General features: G+C 38.9%; 2 protein-coding genes across 2 annotated transcripts in view; one reads left to right on the forward strand and one right to left on the reverse strand.

Annotated features, from left to right (window-relative positions):
• The window catches only part of LOC122694162, a 250,506-nt gene extending 248,850 nt beyond the window's left edge, over positions 1 to 1,656 (reverse strand). Inside the window, exon 1 of the mRNA XM_043902519.1 lies at positions 1,286 to 1,656. The gene's annotated coding sequence lies outside the window, so the exon portion shown is untranslated. The remainder of the gene's footprint in view (positions 1 to 1,285) is intronic.
• Positions 1,652 to 22,843, forward strand: part of USP38 (ubiquitin specific peptidase 38) — a 34,098-nt gene continuing 12,906 nt past the window's right edge. Inside the window, exons 1-7 of the mRNA XM_043902505.1 lie at positions 1,652 to 2,725; positions 4,269 to 4,404; positions 10,517 to 10,646; positions 12,790 to 12,891; positions 17,013 to 17,171; positions 18,777 to 18,970; positions 21,535 to 21,628. Of these exons, the coding sequence (XP_043758440.1) occupies positions 2,044 to 2,725; positions 4,269 to 4,404; positions 10,517 to 10,646; positions 12,790 to 12,891; positions 17,013 to 17,171; positions 18,777 to 18,970; positions 21,535 to 21,628 (1,497 nt within the window). The 5' untranslated portion in view covers positions 1,652 to 2,043. The remainder of the gene's footprint in view (positions 2,726 to 4,268; positions 4,405 to 10,516; positions 10,647 to 12,789; positions 12,892 to 17,012; positions 17,172 to 18,776; positions 18,971 to 21,534; positions 21,629 to 22,843) is intronic.

A 22,843-nucleotide genomic window follows, 5' to 3' on the forward strand; every position in this document is an offset into this window, starting at 1 on the left:
CCAATCAGTCAGGTCCAACTCTGAGACTCCATGGACTATAGCCCTCCACATTCCTCCATCCATGGGATTTTCCAGGTAAGAATACTGGAGCAGGTTGCCATTCCCTTCTCCAGGGGATCTTCCTGACCCAGGGAATGAACCCACATCTTTCGCCTTGGCAGGCAAACAACTTACCACTGAACCATCTGGGAAGCCCCAAGATTACCCTTTACCAATGTATTAAATATATTGGTGTAACCACTTTGTAAATTGGTAGAAACCCAAACACCATTGAGCAAAGTAAACAACTCACAATTTTGCTTCTTTACTGTTGTACGTTTTAAATGAACCAGTTCTTTAAATTTTAGTCGGTATTATAGGCCATTAAGGTCTGATTTCACAATCATAGGAGTCAAGTCTTAACAGAGCCATAATTAGGTAATTTTTCAATTTAAAGGCCTCTGATGAAAGCCTAAATTCTTAAGAATCTTTGGAATTTAACTTGAAAAACTACAAACATGATGACTCCATCTATTCTTTATTGTTAACCAGTGTCAGCATAACATAAATACTGTGAAGATTTCACTGGGTTTATTTTCAAAGTACTGTCATTCTTTCTCACCTATCATTTTCCTTCCTCTCCTCCCATTCTGGGGACAACGTATTTTTCGCTGTCCCACACTGTCATTGTTTCCCCATCGCTCAGTCGTGTCCCACTCTTTGCGACTCCATGGACTCTACAGTCTATGGAATTCTCCAGGCCAGAATACTGGAGTGGGTAGCCTTTCCCTTCTCCAGGTGATCTTCTCAACCCAGGGATCGAACTGGGGTCTCCCGCATTGCAGGCGGATCCTTTACCAACAGAGCTATCAGGGGAGCCCTGATAGCTATCCCACAAAAGCTCATTATAAAGATACCGGTTAAAGACAGTGGATCGTTTCTAAATGTATACCGCCGCCAGTACCGCCCTTACTTTTATAACCACGGGTTAAGAGAAAGGCACTACCATTTAGGAACCCTAGTCCATCTCTTGATGAGTAAGCCACGACCTTAAACGGCTTCTCTTCAATCCGAGTTTTGAGTCCTTTTCCTTATTTTCTCCCCCAAATGCTCTTCGGTTCACGTTTCCAAAACTTTCTGAGTCACAAGACTTGAACTAAATACAACTTTCTCGGCCTTTCACAAGTAACCCGACCCGAACAGAACCGACAAGAGAGCGGAAGCTGGGAATCCTGGACTCATCACGTCCACCGCTCTCCCGGAGCGGCTCCGGGCCGCACCTCCCGGAAAGCCGCCTATGACTTACACGTGATCCCCAGTGACGCCGGTGTCGCCGCGCGACTCCACCGGGGCTGCCGCGCCTGCGCGGCAGCGAGGAGGCAGGACCGCGGGGGGTTCCGAGCGGGGCCCCGGAGTGGGTAGGAGGGCGGGGGCGGAGGAGGGAGAGAGGGGAAGGAGGAGAGAAGTAGCGGAGGGGCGGGCCTTTCCGGAGGTTCCGACGTCCTTCACTTCCTGTTCGCTGGACCTTCTGAATCCGGGTCAAGGGTGTCCGCCTCCTCTTCTGCCGGGCTGATCCCGGCACCTTTCGTGACAGCCGCTCCTGACTCAACCCAGGGCGGGTTTCATCCCAGGACCTGCTGGAGCCCGAACGCCTACACCTGCCGCGGCTCGCAGAGGCGCGCTTCCTCACCAGGCGGCTGGCAGCCCCGGGCCCTGAGTGCCTGCCGCCGCTGGGGGGCCCCCGCTGGCCCCTCCGCGCTGATGCTGAGAGAGACCGCGGGCCCGGGGCGGCGGCGGCGGCGGAGTGTGGGCCTCTGGCTCCTTAGGCCCAGCGCGGACGGGGCCGGTTCTTAGGCGCCTCAGAATTGGCAACTCCCGCCCGGACTCGGATGGGCCCCCCTGCCCGATAAATGTGGCTACTGAGGCAGCGGTGGCGGTGGTCGGTCCCGCTGCTGCTGCTGCTGCGCTCCAGGTTCGCCTCCGCCCCGGGGCTCTCCTGGCCCACCTCGGGGCCGTGGCCACCGGCTCCTCACCCCCTGGCCCGGAACTTGCCGCGTGGCGACGATGGACAAGATCCTAGAGGGCCTGGTGAGTTCTTCGCACCCGCTGCCCCTAAAGCGGGTGATCGTGCGGAAGGTGGTGGAGTCGGCGGAGCACTGGCTGGACGAGGCGCAGTGCGAGGCCATGTTTGACCTGACGACCCGGCTCATCCTGGAGGGCCAGGACCCCTTTCAGCGGCAGGTGGGCCACCAAGTGCTGGAGGCTTACGCGCGCTACCACCGGCCGGAGTTCGAGTCCTTCTTCAACAAGACGTTCGTGCTGGGTCTCCTTCAGCAGGGCTACCACTCGCTGGACAGGAAGGACGTAGCCATCGTGGACTACATTCACAACGGCCTGAAGCTGATCATGAGCTGCCCGTCGGTGCTGGACCTCTTTAGCCTGCTGCAGGTGGAGGTGCTGCGGATGGTGTGCGAGAGGCCGGAGCCGCAGCTGTGCGCCCGACTCAGCGAGCTCCTGACCGACTTCGTGCAGTGCATCCCCAAGGGGAAGTTGTCCATCACCTTCTGCCAACAGCTGGTTCGAACGATAGGCCACTTCCAGTGCGTGTCCACCCAGGAGAAAGAGCTGCGGGAATATGTTTCGCAGGTGACAAAAGTGAGTAACTTGCTGCAGAACATCTGGAAGGCCGAGCCCTCCACCCTGCTGCCTTCTCTGCAAGAAGTTTTTGCAAGCATTTCCTCCACAGGTAAGGGTCGTGGCCTTCCCGGACAACCTCTCTTGGAAATGTAGTTTGTGTCTCTTACATACACACTGTGTTCGTTTCCCTGCTCTGAAAACGTCTTCGTGGAAAAGCAAATCTTAATACCCTCATCCAGATTCTCTTCCACTGCCATATTCAGCCTGTCACTTTGGACTTAAAAAAAGGGCAGTGTTTCTATTTTAAAGGTTGAGAATGCCCAGGTCTAAGACCTTTGGCAGGAAACAAGTCGCTTAATTACTCAGCCTCTGCTCAAGTTATGGAATGCTTTGAGGATGACAGCTACTATGTAAAGCATGTAAAGCTTTTATTCATGAGTGACTAATGGCAGCATAATCATGTTTACCGTATCATAGTCGTGGTGTGACTCTGTCGTCATGAGTTTTTCCTTAGCTTCTGAATTTTCCCACATTTTTAATTCCTGGACTTTGCCGTTCGTTTTATTACTGGATTATCCAAGTTAGCCGTGTAGTTGCTAAATGTTGGCATTTTCTGTCCACTTTAGTTTGTGAGAGTGGATGCGGGGGGGTGGGGGGGGCCTGCAGGCGTTGCTGAGTGTTCGGGTGTTTCCTGCTCCAGGTGTATATAGGCCACGAATTGTGTCCTTAGAACTACAGGAGGGGGTCAGGTGATAACTTAACAGGAAAATGCCTTCTCACCCAGAAATTTTACCTGTGTGTTTACATTCCTTGTCCGGATATGGAACTTCCAGCTCTCTAAGTTGTGCAATACTAGATCCAAAACTGTGTTCACTCCCTCTCTGATTGGTACCATCATCGTTCCGGCTGTTGTTGGAAACTGAGGTTGTGAAGGAGGGAACCCCCTTTTAGCTTGAGAATTAGAACTAAGACTAGAGTTTTAGCAGGCTCCATGCTTTCTGTTGAATTAAATGCATTAATGAAAGAATTGCCAGCTGTGTATTTGCATTATCTGAGTTTTGGTTTATTTTTTAATTGTAATTGTTCTTATATTGCCTGTGTTGCTAGAACAATTAGATTTCCCGAGAACTTTCTCACCTGTAGCAGTAAAGGTGCTCATCTTGGCTTTACCTGATTTTTATGTATTTTAAGCAAAATCCCCCTAAAATTCATCTTAATTTCTACTTCTTTAAGAGATTTAAAAAATTGTCCTTAGAGCAATGTAACAACTACTGTGATTAATAGGGGTAAGCTACTTTGGAGGATCTAAGGAGTCAATTTAAATGATGCCTTGCATTTCTTTTCTGACTACTGCTTTTACAAATGACTATTTTAGCACGACAAAATATTAAAGAATGCAAGAAAATAAAGTAACTTAGGGACTAACTATGGTGATGGTGAGGAATAGTTTTTATGTTGCAGTAGTTCTTCCTGTAGAATGAAATTAGCTCTTAATCTCTCATTTCTGCAATTCAACATTCCTTGTATGTTAGTGTCTACACAGGAGGTGGAGCATAACAACCACTCGGTGGAAGGGGTGGTAAACTGTTCTCTGTACATACTTCATTTACACCTTCTTGCCATGCCCGTTTGTCTTCATTAAAACCACACAGACGCGTCGTCCGAACCTTCCGTAGCCCTGGCGAGCCTCGTGCAGCATATCCCTCTGCAGATGATCACGGTTCTCATCAGGAGCCTGACTACTGACCCAAATGTCAAAGACGCCAGCATGACCCACGCTCTTTGCAGGTACTTCTTCATAACACCATAGATGGGAATTGTAGATTTGAGAGGAGAAGATTATTTTGCTGTATTTTGTTGGTAGTGAAAAACCTTGGGAAATGTGCAGAACTGAAATCATGGAATCAAATATATAAAGATTCTCCTAATTAATTGAAATGACTCACTTACCTTACTGTAGGCTTGCAACTGCTGCTGCTAAGTCGCTTCAGTCGTGTCCGACTCTGTGCGACCCCATAGACGGCAGCCCACAGGCTCCTCTGTCCCTGGGATTCTCCAGGCAAGAACACTGGAGTGGGTTGCCATTTCCTTCTCCAATGCAGGAAAGTGAAAAGTGAAAGTGAAGTCGCTCAGTCGTGTCTGACTCTTGGCGACCCCATGGACTGCAGCCCACCAGGCTCCTCCATCCATGGGATTTTCCAGGCAAGAGTACTGGAGTGGGGTGCCATTGCCTTCTCTGGTAGGCTTGCAGGCATTTCAGTAATTCACAAACATGTTTTCAATTCAACATTTTTGAATTACAAAAATATAACACACATGTACACTTATAATACAGTCAGGAGTTGGTTGGATTATCGATACATTTTATGAATTTCTTTGCTCGGTATCATTTCCTGAAACCTATTTCCTCCCTCTGGGATCTTTTTTCTTCCTGACTAAGCATGTGCTTTTACTTAGTACATACTTTTACTTTCTCTTTCAACCAGGACCTCTGGGTAATACTTAGTCTGTTCAAAGTGTGTTTCTTTCTTGCATATTCTCAAGTATATGGTTTGGCAAGACACAGAATTCTAATTTGATAATCATTTTCTCTTAGCATTTTGAAAATAACACTGCCCTATCTTCTGGCATATCTGTTGTTGCTGATGTGGAGCCTGCGGTTGGTGTGATTGTCTTTCCTTTGTGGGCAGTTAGGCTCTCCTGGTATGCTTACACTTGCTCTTTATCCTTGATGTTTTCCATTTTCGTCTTATCTGTCTAGGGGTAAACTTAATGTTACTTCTACTTCTTAATACTCTTGTGCTCCCATTAATTTAGCCATCTGGTCATTCACCTATTCAAATCACATTTAGATACATCCTGATTTCAGAGATGTTGCAAGGTATAGTCATTGGTGTTCTAGTTTAAATTGCAGAACTTTTGTTTCTGTGGTGGTATATAACCTAATTATACATCCTAAAATTGATTCTGTTTTTAGATTTGATTAAATATGATAAGTAAAATAATTTAGTATGTTGGATAGTGATGAATGTTTTGGGAAAAAAAGTAGATAGGAAAGCAGTAAAGCATGGGCAATGGTTTGCAATTTTAAATAAGATAGACAAGGAAGGCCTCACTGAAAAGGTGACCTCGAAGTAAAGATATGAAGGAAATGAAAGTGCAAACCTTTTGGAGATCTAAGGGGAAGGACATCAATACTATCTTATAATTTACTAATTTTTCTTTCAAAGGAAAGGTATTATTACTTATTGAATTTATTTATTTCAGTGACTATATTCTTCTAATTGAGCTTTCCCTGTCTTCCTATTCTTGTTTCATATCTGTCTGGTTTTGTTTTGTATTTTTTTTCTCTTTTTTTCTCCTGTATGTGTGTATTGATAGCACATTTAAAGAAAATATAAGGATTTGGAACAAAATGTTTTCTGCATTACAGATTATAATTTAACTGTAATTATAAATTACAGTCATGAGGTAACATGTAAACTTCAGTATCAATATTTTATGTTGGTTCTCAGAAATTTACCTACATACAAATCTCGCTGTCCGGTTCTTTTTTTTGCTTATAGTTGATTTATAATGTTGGGTATGGCACCCTTTTCATACTGTTCATGGGGTTCTCTGATGGCACCCTTAGTCTTAATTTTTCAGCCTCTTCAAAACAACCATAGTTTCCAACTTAAGAATTTATTTTAATTTTAAGATATATTTGGAAATTAATTTTTACCTACCTGTTTCTATGGGAAATTGTGATCCATTTTTTTGTATTGCATTTCCAATTTATCTCCTACATGATCCTATTTAACTTACAATGTACCTGGAGTAATTATTCTTGTGATACAAATGTAAATGAGGATAGTAACGTTTCCTTTTATCATACCCTCTACTCCCTCATACTCTATATTTTCACACATGGCACTTGTCATGTTTCACCGTCATTTTCTGTAACCCAGAGAAATGCAAATGCATGTCCTGTGCCAGAACTAGGTAAGTAACACTAAAGGATGAAATAGGCCAGGTGTAACTGACCTGGTGGCTCAGTGGGAAAGAATCCACCTGCCAACGCAGAAGATGCTGGTTCGATCCCTGAGCTGGGAAGATCCCGTGGAGAAAGCAACCCACTCCAGTACTCTTGGCTGGGAAATGCCATGAACAGAGGACACTGGCTGGCCACAGTCCATGGGGTCACAAAGAGCTGGACACAACCTAGCAGCTAAACAACTGAAATAATAGGAAATGGGGTTCATGAGCACTTTCCAAAAGAGAGAGCTGATCCTCAACTTCTGTTGTCTTATTATCACAGGGGAATTTTTTTTTTTTTGCTTTTAAACTTTTTAATTTATATTGGAGTATAGCCGATGAACAATGTTGTGGTAGCTTCAGGCGGACAGCAAAGGGACTCAGCCATACATACACATGTATCCATTCACCCCTAAACTCCCCTCCAGTCCAGGCTGCCATGTAACATTGAGCAGCAGAGTCCCCTGTGCTATACAGTAGGACCTTGGTGGTTATCCATTTAAAATATAACAGTGTGTACATGTCAATTCCAAACTCCCTAACTATCTCCTCCACTGATCCTTCTCCCCTGGCAATCATAAGTTCTGTTCTCTAAGTCTGTGTCATAGGAAAATTTGAGTTCAGTATTGCTAATCTGATTTTTCAAAAGAAGCCTGATGTCCATTTTTTATGTGAAGTTTTCCAATTTTTAAAACATTGGAAAGAATAAGGCTGAAAGCTGGATCTAGCCCTTAAGCTGCCATATAAAAGTGAAAATTGCCTTTATTCTCTACAAATTAAGAATATTATATTAGTCACTCAGTCGTGTCCAAGCCTTTGCGACCCCACTGACTATAGCCCACCAGGCTCCTCTGTCCGTGGAATTCTCCAGGTGAGAATACTGGAGTGGGCTGCTGTTTCCTTCTCCAAGGGATCTTCTGGAACCAGGGATCAAACCCGGGTCTCCCGCATTGCAGGCAGATTCTTTACCATCTCAGCCAGTAGGGAAGCCCTGCCAGTTTTAATTTTTTTAAGTTACATGTCCTTTTTTTTTTAGCTCTAGAGGGAAATGGTTTCATTTAGTCAATAGATTTGAGCTCCATTTCAATGCAGATCAAAGATTAGAGATTAAAAAACAAAACAGAACAGTGAGAACACTGTTCTTAATCCTACAATCTAATAGAGGAAACAAGATTTATTACAACTACTAAATGTTCTTTAAATAGTAGGAAATTAAATCAGCCTATCAGGGTTAAGTGTCCTTAAAATTCAAATTGTAACCAATACACAGTGGATAAAATTACAGTAGTTATCCAAAGAAATAACTGATTCTAGAGTGACTGTGTGTGAGCGGATTTGAGCCTATGTAAATCCAATCAAATTTAAAGTGTAGCCAAAGTGTCTCATTACCTGGCAAGCAATGAGATTATTGCTTCAGATACCAACACTGCTACTTACTGTGTGGCCTGTTGAATATTTCCTAACTTTCCCTATCAGTTTGAAGGCATACACCATAATTTATAGAGTTACATTCTTAGCATTTAATGCAGTATCTGTCATATAATAGACACTCAAATATTTTTTGAATGAGTGGCTTCTAATTTGTGTTACTTCTGACTTGAAGTATCTTTAGGGTGGTTAGGAGATGGGGTACACGTGAGATAAGGTAAAGACTAGATAGAGGCTTATGAGAGGGGAGGCTAGAAGTGGAGAGGATGGAGAAAAGGCTGATTGGGTGATTAGGGATGGTGAAAAGCCATGGCCAAGTGGAATTTTCTACTCTGCCCCCTCGGCTTTACTTGTACTCCCCTTGGACCTGAGCTAAAGGGAAGCTTGGGCCCCGTGTGCTGGGGAGCCCAGTCTGGTTCCACTCTGGGCCTGTGCTCCCCACGGGGAAGCGTCTGCAGAGCCACAGAGAGGTGCTCGCTTGTTCTCCTTCTCTAACCCATAGTTCTTTTGTGTACATACTTATGGTAAATATATATATATATATACATAGAACTTGTACTCATATGTTTTCTTTTAGACAAACAAATCGGTTTTAAAAAAGATTCACCAGCATTTTTTTTCTCTTTTAATTCAATAATAGCTCAGATATTTTTGTGTTAGATCCCTGTGGATAGATTCATATCGACCTGTCTCATATTTTAAAACTTTACCTAATGTTCCGTAGTATGTATAAGTCGTTTCCTTATGATGGACAGTTAGATAATTTTGAATTTTTTCTGTATTGTAAGCAGTACTGCAGTGAATATACTCTTCACACACAAATGCAAATATCTCTACTTTCTACTCCGGGTATGTAGAGTGGCCACAGACTTGTGAAAACCAGATTAACAACAGTTGAGAGGTGTGGAACAGCTCTCAGGGACAACTGTAATGACTTAAAACCATCATTGTTGGCCAGAAAAACAAGAAAAGGAAAAAGAAATAATGTGTGTAGAGTATAGAGGAAACATATAGTTAACCTGTAGTAAAATGAGTATGAACTTTGAAGCCACTCCGTGTCTGATAGAACAGGTTAATCGTTAAGAGCAAAAATCTTAATAAAGATAACACTCCAGTGTTAATGTAGATAGTTTATGTCAATAAGAAAGTCAGTCCTTTTAACATGTTAGTTGCTCTTTTGGTCATGTGTTTATGTACTTAGTATTTATATTTTACATTTTGTACAATCAAAGTATGTATTTATTTCCACATCTTAACATTTAGAAGGGAGACATTCATATTTTCAGTGTATTAATTCATTTAACCTTCACATCAGTCCTGTAAAATTCATTCATAACCTACAGATGAGGAACTGAAACACAAAGAAGTAACTGATAAAAGTATTTAGGGACCCCCAGCTAATAAATGGTGAACTGAGATTTTTAAACCAAATCACTCTGACTTAAAAACCTGGTTTGTTTTACTATTTTTGTTTTATTATATATTCACCCAAACTGGATTACTGGATCAAAATCAAATAACATGAACATTTCGCCCAGTTGCCTTTCAAAAGCATTGTAGCATCTTCTTCATTGTGGTTGATGTCTATCATAAGGGATAGTTTCCATCACAGCATATTACTTTATTTTCATTAAATTGGGTTGCTACTCAAAAAGGTGGTGGTAGTGGTTTAGTCACTAAGTCGTGTCCAACTCTTGGTACCCCATGGGCTGTAGCCTGCCAGGCTGCTCTGTCCATGGCATTTCCCAGGCGAGAATACTGACTGAAGTGGGTTGCCATTTCCTCCCCCAGGGGATCTTTGCAACCTACTGGTCAAACCCCAGTCTCCTGCATTGCAGGTGTATTCTTTACCGACTGAGCCACCAAGGAAGCACTCAAAGAGAAAAGCACTCACTGTTACAAAACGAGGCCATTTCAGTATTTGTATACTTGGGGCCCTTTTACCTATCTGAAATTTCTTTTTGTTATCTAAAGAATTTTGAGAGAGATGAAGAGACCTGTTTCACAATTCAAAATATAGTCTTTTTTAACAGTACATTTTATATTTATTTAGATTGTAATCACCAGAAAGGAGAAATTTTGGTTCATATGCATGTCTTAGTTCAGATAGCCATATTTGAACTGTTCTTCTTAGAGTAAATTTGCCTAATGAATTGACACTACTGAAGAATAAATTCAAAACTTTGCATTTATGCAGAATGATTATAGGAAATTCTTTTTATACAAATGTGTTATATAAGACTGTCAGTTGACAAGATTGGGAATCCCCGAGTACAAGCAACCATTATATTCCTTTCTACATCTTCAATAGTACTTTTCACATGCAAGCTCAGTAAATATTGAGTCACAAAGTGAGTGACTGTAACTGCCCACTGTAGTTACTCTTGTTATTCCTAACTGAATAATGTCAAAGCTATTGTCAATGCTCATAGTTTTGTTATCCTTTAATTTTCAGAATGATTGACTGGCTGTCCTGGCCATTGGCTCAGCATGTAGACATATGGGTGATTGCACTCTTGAAAGGACTGGCAGCTGTCCAGAAGTTTACTATTTTGATAGATGTTACTCTACTGAAAATAGAATTGGTAAGTGGGAGTATGTTAATCTTTTGAAATGCATAGACATATAATATATGTGTGCTAAGTCATTTCAGTCATGTCTGACTCTTTGCAACCCTATGGACTGTAGCCCCCCAGGCTCTTCTGTCCATGGGATTTCCCAGGCAAGAATACTGAAGTGGGTTGCCATTTCCTTCTCCAGGGGATCTTCCTGACCCAGGGATCAGACCCGCATCTCTCTCTTACATATCCTACATTGGCGGGTTCTTTACCACCAGTGCTGCCTGGGAAGCAAGACCCATATAAGTCCATATAATAAGTCTTTTTATCTTTGCGTTGTCCCCTTTAAAGTGTCTAGTTTTGAATATGGTCTTGTTTTGGGTTTTCTTTTGAATAAAAATTTTGAATAGGTTTTAGAAATTTAAAATGCTACTTAAGATTAGGTCATTATAATAATTTTGCTGTTTTCAAATATTTATTACGAAAACATTTTCTTCCCCTTATCTCTTGAATCCCAATTAATCCAGCTTTTACCACCATTATTCTGCCAAAATGATCTTTGACACCTATGCTCTCTAGTGTTGCTTAACTCAAGAGTTTTTTCTCAAGCCTCCTCTCTTTTGACCTGTTAGTCATTTGACACAGTTGATCACTCCCTCTTGAAACACTTTCCTCCCTTGGTTTCCAGGATGTCATACTCTCCTGGATTTTATTCTAGTGCACTTCTCAGTCCTGTAGTGGGTCTTTGTAACTTTAGAGTGCCTTAGAGTTTCATCTCTGGCTTCCTTTCTTCTCAGTTCACACGGCCACCATGGCTTTAAACAACATCTCTAAGTTTATGACTGATAGGTTTACATTTCTAGTCCATTATTCTCCTGTAAACTCCATATTCATGTATCCAGCTCTCTATATCCTTGGATCTCAGGTTCAGCTTATCCATAACCTAATCCCTGATTTTTCCCTCCCAACCCTGGTCTTTCCCCATCTTAAATGACTGTCTTCGCCTTTCATGTGCTCAGGCTCAACCTTGAAGGTATTCTTGTCTCTCTTCATGCTTTCTCAGCCCATATCTTACAAATCCTACTGACTCCACCTTTAAAATATATCCTGCATTCTACCACTGTCAACCAGCTACATCACTACCACCCTGGTCCAGATTCATCACCAGTTGTGCTAAGTCACTTCAGTTATGTCCAACGCTATGCAACCCTATGGACTGTAGCCCACCAGGCTCCTCCGTCCATGGGAATTCTTCAGGCAGGACTACTGGAGTAGGTTGTCATGGCCTCCTCCAGGGGATCTTCCCAACCCAGGGATCAAACCTGGGTCTCCTGCCTCGGAAGCACCACCCCTTGCTATATTGAGTGCAGTAGCCCTGCGGCTCCTGCCCTTGATCCCTCTCGGGCATCACACGAGGTCCTACCTGATCTGGGCCACTGCTGCTCCTCTCGCCTGGCCTCCACTGTAACTGCCTCAGTCTCCGTGCTTTATTTCCACACACTGCCCTCCTCGTTATATCTCTGCCCACCAGGCTGGAGGCCTCAGGGCTTTTGCAATGCTGAGTATAATCATCAGAGCAAAGGCCTTTCTTCCAGTTATCTGTCAGACTTATCTCATTCCTTTCAGTTTTTTGTAGTCAGGGGTCACGTTTATCATGGGCCTTTTATTAATTCCCTATAATAAAACAGCCGAGCCTTTTGCCACTCAGCATTCCCTATTCAACATGCCTTGCTTTCATAGCATTTTTCTCTCGTTACTTTTAATTGTCTCTACTCAACCCTCTAGACAGTAAGCTCTGTAAGATCAGAGGTTTCCTTTGAATCCACTATTGTTTTCCCAGTATATACAATAGTGTCAAGCAGTGGTAGATGGTCGGTAAGTATTTGCTGAATAAGTAATGGGCCAGGGAGCTATCACCTTGTAAACATTATTTGACAGATTTTTATTTGAGGATGTAGTTTTAAGAGTTGGTGAAGTCATTATACTCCCTTGATCTCTGTCATGTAATTTCCTAACTTTCTCCGTCTCCCAGAGTTTAATTACACATGTTTTGATAAAACTTCCCAGGAGATATGCACATAAATAATTTGGAGCCCTATGAAAGTAACCACTGATGGGGATGATGATTTCCGTGCCAAGCCTTGAAGCGGATGTCTTGTCTTGTCTGCAGGTTTTTAATCGCCTTTGGTTTCCTCTCGTGCGGCCTGGAGCTCTTGCAGTCCTGTCTCACATGCTGCTTAGTTTCCAGCACTCTCCAGAGGCGTTCCATTTGGTGAGTTATGACCCAAGATTCCTACTGTGAAAAACCGTGTTTTAAAAGTTCAACTTAGTATCGAGTCACATTTGTATTTGTGAGAAGATTATAGATTGGTCCTAAATCTATGTTCCTGTAGCTTTATGGGTCCTTTTAAAATTGATATTGTGAGATTTCCTCTCCAAGAATATATTTTAGAATGTCTTGGGTCTCACCAAAACTTCCACTTGGGATCACAACGAGCAGCTGAAAGTTAAAAGTTACTCTCGTACTTGAGAAATGCCACGTGTCAGTGTCACTGTCCATTGTCTGTTGCACACATGAGCCTACGTGTAGAAGGAGAAAAATGGTTTAAAACCACTGCCTGCTTTAGAACTTCAGAAGCATGAAAACATCAGTCTTTGTTGCCCTAGAATTAGGGCTTTGCATTCTCTCTCAGCTCATATCCTATAAATTCTGTTGATTCCTCCTTTAAAATATATCCAGAATCCTACCACCTTTAACCAGCTGCATCACTGGTTTTGGTTTGATTTCATATTGTTTATTTGATTATCAGTTATTGCAAGTGAGAAATAACAATGTAATTTTGAGAACCTGTCCATTTTTCTGTCTAGAGTATCACAGGAAAGCAATGCTTTATGTGGTTACTCACTTCCTCCAAAGTCTGATCCTCAGTTTTACAGGACTAGAAACTCAGTCAACACACCCACAATTTAAAATTTTAGGAAGTCTGACCCACCACAAACATATTCAAAAGAGGTTGATGAAATGAAGAATTTCAGCTGTTGATTGTTGGCTGGAAATTTAACTAGCCTCAGAGAATTATGTATCACATCGGCTACTCAGTGCCTCTTTCCACTGAAGGAAAATCTCTGCAGGCTTATCAGAAGTAAACTTTACTAACAAGTAATTACTTATAATACATTATCACTTAGTAAGAGTGATTTCTGTAGTTTATTGTTCTAATTGGTGAGCTTGATCATCAGTTAATAAACTTGTTATCCATTACGCAAAACTCAAACTTGAGCTAATGTAGCAGGAATACTAGTAAAATCGTCCAAGGGAAAAAACAACTATTTGTCCCTCCCTTCAGGCACAGTCATGTATCAGCTGTTTGAGAAAAGGTTTATATTTATTTATTTTCTGGGGAGGAAATCCATTCTAATGTTTACTACTCTCCACACATTCCTTATTCTCTCAGGTAAGTCACTTCTGCTATACTCTAAACCTGTTTCCTTGCTCAATTTTTTAAAAGATGGAAGGGATCTCCTTAGCTTTTGTTGTCTTCCCCCCTCCCCAAAAAAAGTAATTGAAATGGCAAATGGTTGACTTTGAAATATTTGACTACTGAAATAAGTAATTATGAAATCATTTATTTAAAGAACAGTTAGAGCTAAAATAGGAAACTGTGATCTGGCTTTATAAAGTCTAAAAACAAAGACTTAATTATTCTGTCTACATACAGTGTATAGCCCCAACTAAAATTAACGTGGGCATCTAGCAGTGGGCCATGCAGTGGTTAAATCACCCATAACTCCAAACAACTCAGCAACAGGCTCAGGTTGAGGACTTGCTAAGTATGAACAGTAACCTGAAATCACCAGCACATTATACATTTAGAATATTTTAAAGCAAACCAAGATTGATGTGAGGAAAAAATTTTAAATGGAAGAGAAAATATCAAACCTTCTAATTAAATGTTATACACATTTTCTCAAATAGTAACTTAAGTTTAATGAATAGCACAGTAATGTCTGCAAATATTCAAATTTGCTCATTCAGAAAAAAAAAATCAGTTTTCAGATATTTAGAAGATAATAACCTGCTTGGACGTCTGTCTTATACACTTGTGAAGAAGTCTTATTTCTGAGTCAGTGATCATTTTTTACTACATAAGATGTAATAGTAGATAGCTAGGTATATTATCTGTCCACAGAGATCCAGTCTAGCCTAGGAAGGCTTTTGGACGATTTAGTATTATAAATTAAATAATCATTTTAAAAATTCTTTCTTCTCTTCCATCTTTGTCTCCCCTGTCACCTCTGAGAAAACCATAATTTTGGATTTCTGACTACTTTAGCAAGTATCTGATAGATATGACTCTATGGAGCAAAATTATAATTCAGATTTGCTTTGAAATATGGCAATGATAGCAGTGGTGTGAACCATCAGGAGCTGGTAGTTTTATGGTCAGATTAATGCCTTCAACGGAGGTAAGATTAAAGAAAGTGGTATGAAAGCAAAACTATGATTTAAGACCTCAAAGCATAAGAGTAAAACCAGAGAGAGGAGAATGAAGAATAGCACTGTTATTTCAAGGATATGAATTTCTTTCTACAAGAAGGAAGGGGGCTGATTGGAATATAACTATAATTGTAGTTATTGCTGTTTGATGATAAGACCGTAGAGCTGGCTGTAACTTCACTTTTGTCATGAGTTAGCCATGAACCAAATAGATGTTCTACACTGCTTATACCAAGTAATATTCTACACTACTTTTTATTTGGTTCATTTGGCTACTTTAAGAATAGTCTGAAGGAGGGCAAAAGGTGAAAGCAAGGAGACCATTTGGGAGGGAGGCTTTGCATGAATTTGAGGCAAGAGATGATTGTCAGTTGAAACAAGAAAAGCTCTAGGCAGTATATAGGTTTGATTCCATTTGTACAAAAAAACACATATATGGTATGTGCCGTGACATGCTATATGAAATTAGATATACATCCAATGTCTTTCGCAGGACAGTGGGACAGAGACTTTTACTTCATACATGTTTGTATCGTTAGATTTTCTTTATAGTAAGTGTGTAATTCATTTACAACAAAATTAAACTTTTATAGAAAGATAATATAACAATATAGGAAGTTAGGGCAATATATCATGAAATTACCCATAGTCTCACTACAGTAATTTTTATGTTTTCCATTACAATGTTTTTTCCCCTAAATATTTTAACAAGGTTGTAATTATATTTACAATCAATATGTAATTTTTGTATCCTTCTTTTGAAATTTAACGTTACATAATATTTTCCCATGTTGCTGCATATACACACACACATACGTACACAAAAGTTCTACAAAGAGAAAATAATAAGATGCTTTTTACATGTGGACTCTAAATATATAGTATCAAATTATACTAATGAGCCACTGTGCAAAATAGCATTTATTTTGTTAATAACCTCTTAAATATGTGATTGGCTCTGTATTGACTTTTTACTCTAATTTTATAATGAAAGGATATTGTTGTGCTTATTATCAGTGTTAATAGTTTTCTACATAATTATGAGCAATGAGCATTTTAGATTTCACTTTAATTTTTAATCCCAGTTCCTTAAAAATAATGGACTTTCCTCATTCTCTTTATTTTTAGAATCATCTCTTCTTTTTTGGAGGTGGGGCATGGAAATCATTAGTAAGGATAACCATGCTTACATAAGACACCGTCCCTAAAATAAAGGTAGTCCCTTGTCTAAAATAGAGGTGGTGCAGTAGCCTCAGCTGTAATTTTAGTTGTATGGGTAAGTTATGAAGATTTTCTTGAAGCAGTCTTTATTGTGCAAACATGTCTAATTCTTTCAAGTGAAAAATCTAAAATTCACACTAGATGGCGCTCTTAAGTTATTGCTTGGTTTATCTTTTAACCATTTGTCCCTATTAAACAATGTGGTAAATATAATAGCCCCAACATTTTTCAGTTTAAGCCATTTTTAGAATGGCAGCAGTGACTTAGGCTCCTATTTATTACCTTAATTTTTTGTACCTTAGTTTTAAATGGAGTATAAGCATGAGGAGAGGGGTCTTATATGGAATTACAATTATATTTGCTTCAAAAACTAGGTTTACCTTGGTATTCTAGAAGTGTTTAACTTCATAACGTTTTTAGAAAAAGGCAGTGACTGAACAAACAGAAGAGCATTGCTCGTCGTGTAACATTTGCGCTCCATTTGTACTGGCGTGGGTTGCCATTTCCTTCTCCAGGCAGTCTTTCCCAACCCAGGGATCAAACCTGGGTTTCCTGCGTTGCAGGCTGATTCTTTACAGTCTGAGCCACCAGGGAAACCGTATTCCATTTGTAGGCCAGGGAATTTGTTGCCAGTTTGTGTAAATTAAAGAATGTTTGTCTTCTTTTCTGTTCAGATTGTTCCTCATGTAGTTAATTTGGTTCACTCCTTCAAAAGTGATGGTCTGCCTTCCAGTACAGCCTTCCTAGTGCAGTTAACAGAACTGATTCATTGTATGATGTATCATTACTCTGGATTTCCAGATCTCTACGAACCCATCCTGGAGGCAATAAAGGTATGATGATAGTCTTTGTGGAGCTGCAGCCTACGATGTGATAGATGAATGCGCTGAAACATTTCTATAACCAGCTATTCAATTTACTGTCTTATGGAAATATGCTTTTTGTTTGAAAAATGCAATTGGAACTGTGGTTCAATAATTCTTAGAGAGTTATGTCTTTCTTATGTGCTATAACTCTCCAAATCAATAACCATATTTCTTCAGTTCTACAGTGCCAACAATGATAAGGCATATCTTTAAATTCATAACAGCTTTAGAGGAAATTTGCTTTAAAAAATGATACATTAAGTTGATATGTACATAAGTCGCTTCCCAATATCAGAAATGTCAAAATATGTAAGATACATCTTAGATTCAAGGGAAGGCATTGTAATAACAGTATTTGACCTTAGTTTCTTTGCTGATTTTTATTTCATTTTTGCTGTGGATTGCTCATGAATGTCCATATATCTTAGAATCTTTACTTGAATTATTTGTGAACTTACTGTTTTTCAACTTTGTGTGGATACTGGATCTAAAAAGCATTGATTCTGTTTGTCTTGAAAAATGGATCACAGAAAGCGCACTTTCCTCTTAGTAAATGTATTGCTTAATCAGGGAACAGCAAAATAATTGGAGAACTTCTTTCAGCTAGATGTGTTCAGAAGTTGTTAGAAATCAGTTCTTTTGATAATGTTCCTTTTTGAGTTCTGAAATAAAGTATAAGGTCTCATTATCTGTACTTCTGTATGTGAAATGAATACAAAGCATATTCTTTCTGCCGTAGAGTTTCTAGTTAGAATGAGTTTGGATGAGGCCAAAACACAGAACTGTTCAGCGAAAAAGGTATACCACTGGAATGACCCTTGGACACTTCAGAAGTAAATGTCTTTATTTATAAAAGGTTTTCGTCATGGATTTGATAGCAATATTAACCTGTCTCTGCAGTGTTGCTGTGTCCATAGATGAAAGCTACTGCTGTTGTTAAATGTCATTCTCCACCACTAAAAGCTGAAAATTCTGATAACCGAAGTAGGCTCAGTTTGCACGGATCTCCCTGTTAAACTAAGGGAAGCATTTTCCATGAGATGTCAACAATAACAATAAAATCAAAAGATTAAAGTTGCTTCAGAAAGTATTTTCTGAGGTTTAACTACTTTAGGTGGTAACAGCAGTCCAAAAAAGCCTTCAAGATTTTACCAGCTTCCCTTAGTCTCCAGTACTCCACTCATGCTTCAAAACCACTGACACTGAACATTTTATTTCATATGTCACAAAGCGGGGAAGAAGCTGTATCTTGTAATCATTTTCTCTATGGTTAAACACGAGATGGAGTTTTGTCTTTTAAAGTCAGAGGTCATTGTGCTTAGGTACTTTCTTTTTTCATTCTCTGACTAGCTTTGAGATTTCATTTCTAAGGGTTAATATATTCTTTTTGGAGACCATTCTTTTTGCCATGTACTGTGATTTTTTTTGATGACTGGTCAAGTACTATCAGTGATGTCAAAACTAAATGGGAGAAAAGAAAGATTAAATGTCAGTGGAAGAATCTTCTTTATGGTGTTAATAACAAAAAATAGTTTATACTTTATACTACTTTTTCCTCTTTATGATTTACAGGATTTTCCTAAGCCCAGTGAAGAGAAGATTAAATTGATTCTCAATCAAAGTGCCTGGACTTCTCAATCCAATTCTTTGGCATCTTGCTTGTCTAGATTTTCTGGAAAATCTGAAACTGGGAAAACTGGTCTTATTAATCTAGGGAATACATGTTATATGAACAGTGTTATACAAGCATTGTTTATGGCCACAGAGTAAGTTTTAATTTGAACTTTAAGAAAATTTTTCATTTTAACTATAGAAATTGATGCATGCTGATGAAATGTAAGATGGTGAGATTGTCTTCAAATTATATCTTATATATGGTAGAAACATTAATATTTTCATATAATTGCCTTATTCAGAAACAAAATTGCTTTTAGTGCCTAGAGCTATTAAAATGCTAATTTATATAAATTATACTTCATGTTTATATTATTTATTTCATTTAGAGTCTTTCAGTTACTCTGACTTGATATTTATTAATATATCAGAGGAATTGATTGAACTTATTTCACAGAGTTTAAAGGTCCTCAAGTACTAATTTGTTATTATCCTGTAAGACTGTGTCGCTGCCTTTATAGAAATTCAAGCTCTGCTTCCCATCCCAAGTTGATAGATACTGAACCAGATGTATAACAGACATGTTCCTTTGCCGTCTTACAGATTTACTTTCAAATACATACTCTCTTGAAGCCAAGCAAATAGGAAATCAGTGGCTGTTAGCTATGTGAATGCAATCTGTAAAGGTACAAAATAGTGATGAACTTTTCCTGAAGGCAAAAACCTGGTTGAATTTTTCTCTTCTATACCAATAGGATATTCATGGAACTTGACCAGAGATGTTTACAAATTGAATTCTAGGCCTTTGTAAGTTTTTATGCCTTCCTATATGCCTTTTATATGCCTTCCAGGTATCATACCTGGAGGAGGGCTTGGCAGCCCACTCCAGTATTCTTGCCTGGAGAATTCCATGGACAGAGGAACCTGGAGGGCTGCGGTCCATGGGGTCGCAAAGAGTTGGACATGACTGAGCGACTGATCACAGAGGACTCATAAACTAAAAGCTGAAGAGTTTAGCTTTATTTTCTTTCCTGGCCTCAATATATACAATCAAAACTAAGGTGTTTTCATTTGGTCTAGTGGTTTGTTTGTTTTTAGGAATTTTTTTCTTGTGTTCTAAGAAAATATTTACTCATAGACACAAATGATACTAGGCATAAAACCAAAATAATCCATGTCTTTCCACCAGAGGTCATCTAATCCAACGATCTCATTTTACAAACGATAGAGAAAGCAAAAACTCAAAGCAGTTACAACTGACAGCTACAATTCAAAGACTACATCTTATTTAATAGCAGCCAATACTATCTCAGAATAGGCAGACAGCATATTTTATTTCTTTGGTAATATGTAAATTCTTAAAAAAAAAAATCTAGGCGTACATAAAATAAAAATCAGACATTCCCATAGGTATCTGTTAATAGTTCTGCTTGCATTGTTCCAGACCTATTTTTTGTACAGTGATGAGATTAATCTAGTATAAAACAAATGCGTTGGTTTTTAAAAATATGTTTACAAAGAATCTTGTTTTTGTATTCTTTTCCAGCCACTTATTTTTTTTCTTTTGTTGATTTATATTGGAAATAGTCCCATGTTAGTGTAATGACAGAGCTATGTCATTCTGAGTAAATATGAGTAACTATGTGCCATAGTTAATTTAATCATCTTCCTAATGATGAATATTAGGTTGTTTTGCTTATAATTAACATCTGCCCATATGCCGATATAGAGGCTATTCTTTGAATAGGGTGTGCCACATTGGTCTCCAGAAAGTTGAACTTGCATACTAATACATGATTGTACCTATGAACCCATACCTTTAGCAGTACTTGATAAAATCAGTATTAAAAAATCTTTCCAATCTGGACGAAAATGTCTTTGTGCATATTGGCTGACCTTTACAGAGTTTTTTGCCCTCTCTAGTATCTTTGTTAGCATTTGTGTTTCTTTTCTGAATAACCTATTCTTTCTATTGTGTACCTTTCTGTTGGGTCCTTTTCTTTTTCCTACTGATTTATACTGGTGTATACGTGCTTTCTTCCCATCAGTATGATACATTTATCGAGTGTCTTGTTTGCAGTTTTTTATTTTATGTAGTCAGATCTGCTATTTATCATTTATAGCTTCTGAATTTTAGGACACCTTCCCCTCTAAACTTCCTTTACCCCCTTCTGTTAAATACTTCAGTATTTTCATATTTTACATTTAGCTCATTACCTCTCTGTGGCATCTGTAATGATATGAAATCGTATCTAATTCCATTTTTTTCCAAAAGGATATCCAGTTGTTCTATACTGTTTTTTGAAGTTTCTTCTTTTCCCATTCAGCACTAATACCACATTCTTTAAAACTCTATCTTTATCTTAGTTTTGGTGACAGGACTTTTTTTTTATATTTCATGCAGAGTTGAAAGAATTAAAAGTTGTTTACTCAAGTTACTAGTTAATAGCTTCATCTATTTCTACTTGCTAATCCAAAAGACAGGAATAATGTGCAACAGCATGTGGTCATTGCCAGGCTGTGTAGTAACTGTTCAGCTACATTTTCTTCCTTCTTCACTGCATTGTAGGCAGGGACTTTGCCAGGTAAAGGGCCTTCAGGTAAGTGAAATTTTACTTTAAGGATAGTAACTTGAACTAACTTCCCTTTAGCTTTTAAAAAGTGCATCATGTGTACACATGTAGACAAAAAATTGTGATATTTTACTATGTTTCAGTTTCAGGAGACAAGTATTATCTTTAAATCTAAATGGGTGCAATTCATTAATGAAAAAATTACAGCATCTTTTTGCCTTTTTGGCTCATACACAGGTGAGTGTAAGTGTGTGTAGTATGTATGTTAACTGCATTGATAATCTTCTTTAAACTTCACATTATACCAAATTTTATGAACCTTTTTAACTGAAGAAATAATATATCTCTCTCCCACCACAACAGATCCACATAGAAATCTAAAGAGATACTGCCTAAAATCAGGATATGCCCTAAGTTCTTACTTCTCCCTTCTACTTTCCATTCTTGTACATGAATATTTTACTGACCCATTATTCTAATTATTATAGGTAAAATCTGATTTCCTATCCAAAAAATAGCTCCTTTGTGAAGAAATATTTTTAAATGCATCTTTAAGTTTATAAATATTAATTTGGTAGATTTTCATAGTAATGAACAATTAAAATAATTTTGTGGCATCTTGGCTTTTTTCCCCTCCCATTTCTAATGTATATACCCTTTCATTATGACTAAACTTTTAAGCTCTAGAACTTAATGGATAAACTGTTTACCTGTTAAAACTTATGGAGCTTAAAATTTTGTGATCTTTTATGTCCACAGATTAATCCAAGGAAATAAGTTTATGCTAATAGCCAGAATGTCATGTAAATAGCCATTTACTGAGAGATATAAAGTCTGATAAGCATTCAGAAAGGAATCCTTATGTTCAAGGAACTTGTACTTTTAAGTTTTGAGTAATACCTATGAATAATACAAATCATTTATAAATAATATTTTCTGGTTTTACTGTTTTCATTTCACAGAGGTCTAAAGGAATAGGTAGTTACAGCCAGAAGAGAAGATAGATTTAGAATTGATGGAATTGAGTTGTTAGGAATGCTTTGTTTCCTATCTACAAGCTGAGAAATATCTCAAGTATAACTTCTTAAATGGAAGGAATCAAGATTGACATGAGTGATGGCCTGAAATACTCAGAGGATCATTTTACTGTTCTCTACCTGGAGGAAATATGTTCACAAATTTAACACCTCAGGACCAAAGGAGATGAAATCTCCCTGCAACTCCCAAACATTGTTTTCTAGTAAATGGATGTATGTACTTGCTGTATTTACTGTATGTTATATAGAGTTTGCCCTTGAACATCACAGTCTGAACTGCAGAGGTTCAGTTACACATGGATTTTTTTCAATAAATCTGTACTATAGTACTACACAATCCATGTCTGCGTCCACAAGTGCAGAACCATGATATGGTGGGCTATTGTGAAGTTATACACAGGTTTTTGACTAAGCA

The sequence above is a fragment of the Cervus elaphus genome, chromosome 5 (genome assembly GCF_910594005.1).
Source record: "Cervus elaphus chromosome 5, mCerEla1.1, whole genome shotgun sequence".
Classification (NCBI taxonomy): Eukaryota; Metazoa; Chordata; class Mammalia; order Artiodactyla; family Cervidae; genus Cervus; species Cervus elaphus.